Source organism: Aptenodytes forsteri, unplaced genomic scaffold (genome assembly GCF_000699145.1).
Source record: "Aptenodytes forsteri isolate BGI_AS27 unplaced genomic scaffold, ASM69914v1 Scaffold276, whole genome shotgun sequence".
Taxonomy (NCBI): domain Eukaryota; kingdom Metazoa; phylum Chordata; class Aves; order Sphenisciformes; family Spheniscidae; genus Aptenodytes; species Aptenodytes forsteri.
Window position 1 is genome coordinate 198,320 of NW_008795479.1, and position 684 is coordinate 199,003.

The following is a 684-nucleotide window of genomic DNA, read 5'->3' on the forward strand; positions in this document are numbered from 1 at the left end:
AAGTAGAGACTGCTGGGGAGGATGGAGGTGTCTGAGCCGTTGGGGCAGGCCCCGGGGAGGGGTGATATTGGGGGTCCCAGTGTTTTGCCGCCCTGGGATGCTCAACCTGGTGCCTTTTTGGGGTGTCCCCACCCCGGCCAGAGCGCTGCGAGCCCTGCCAACCTCGATGTGGGTTTCTGCCCGTCCCCTCCTGTCCCTGGCCCAAGTCACGCTCATTTTCTCGCACGCTGGCAGCTGCCTGCGGGTCGTGGCCTTTCGGGGTGGTGGCGCCGGGTTCCCCCCCCTCCTCCCCAGCCCCGGCAGCTGTCCCAGTGCTTCGGAAGGCGCTCGGCCATGCCGCCCTCCCTCTGCTTCAGTTCCCCCCCCTCCTTTTCCTGCCAGCCTTTGGGTGCCTGCGGGTGCTCCCACGTTGGGGGGCACCCGTGGGACTGTTGTTTACGGGGCTGCATCCTGAGCCAGCATCCACGCCCCTGGGACAGCACCCACCACCCACCTAAGGGTCTCTCTGGGCACCGGGATTTACCGTGGTAAATTGGCTCGTGCCTATAAATAGGTGGTGGGACCTATAAATAGGCCCTGCATCCCCCCCACCTGCCTTACCGGGCTTGGGGGTGCCGACCCCCGCGGGCCCTGGGTGCCCAGCTCTGTGCCACGGGGGCACCTGGCTGCCCACCGGGGGGGGGG

General features: G+C 67.3%; 1 protein-coding gene across 1 annotated transcript in view; it reads right to left on the reverse strand.

The window, feature by feature from the left end:
* Nucleotides 1-435: 435 nt before the first annotated feature.
* LOC103900529 overlaps nucleotides 436-684 on the reverse strand; it is a gene marked incomplete at its 5' end in the record, with an annotated part of 7,901 nt that continues 7,652 nt past the window's right edge. Inside the window, one exon of the mRNA XM_019472569.1 lies at nucleotides 436-470. Within this exon, the coding sequence (XP_019328114.1) occupies nucleotides 436-470 (35 nt within the window). The remainder of the gene's footprint in view (nucleotides 471-684) is intronic.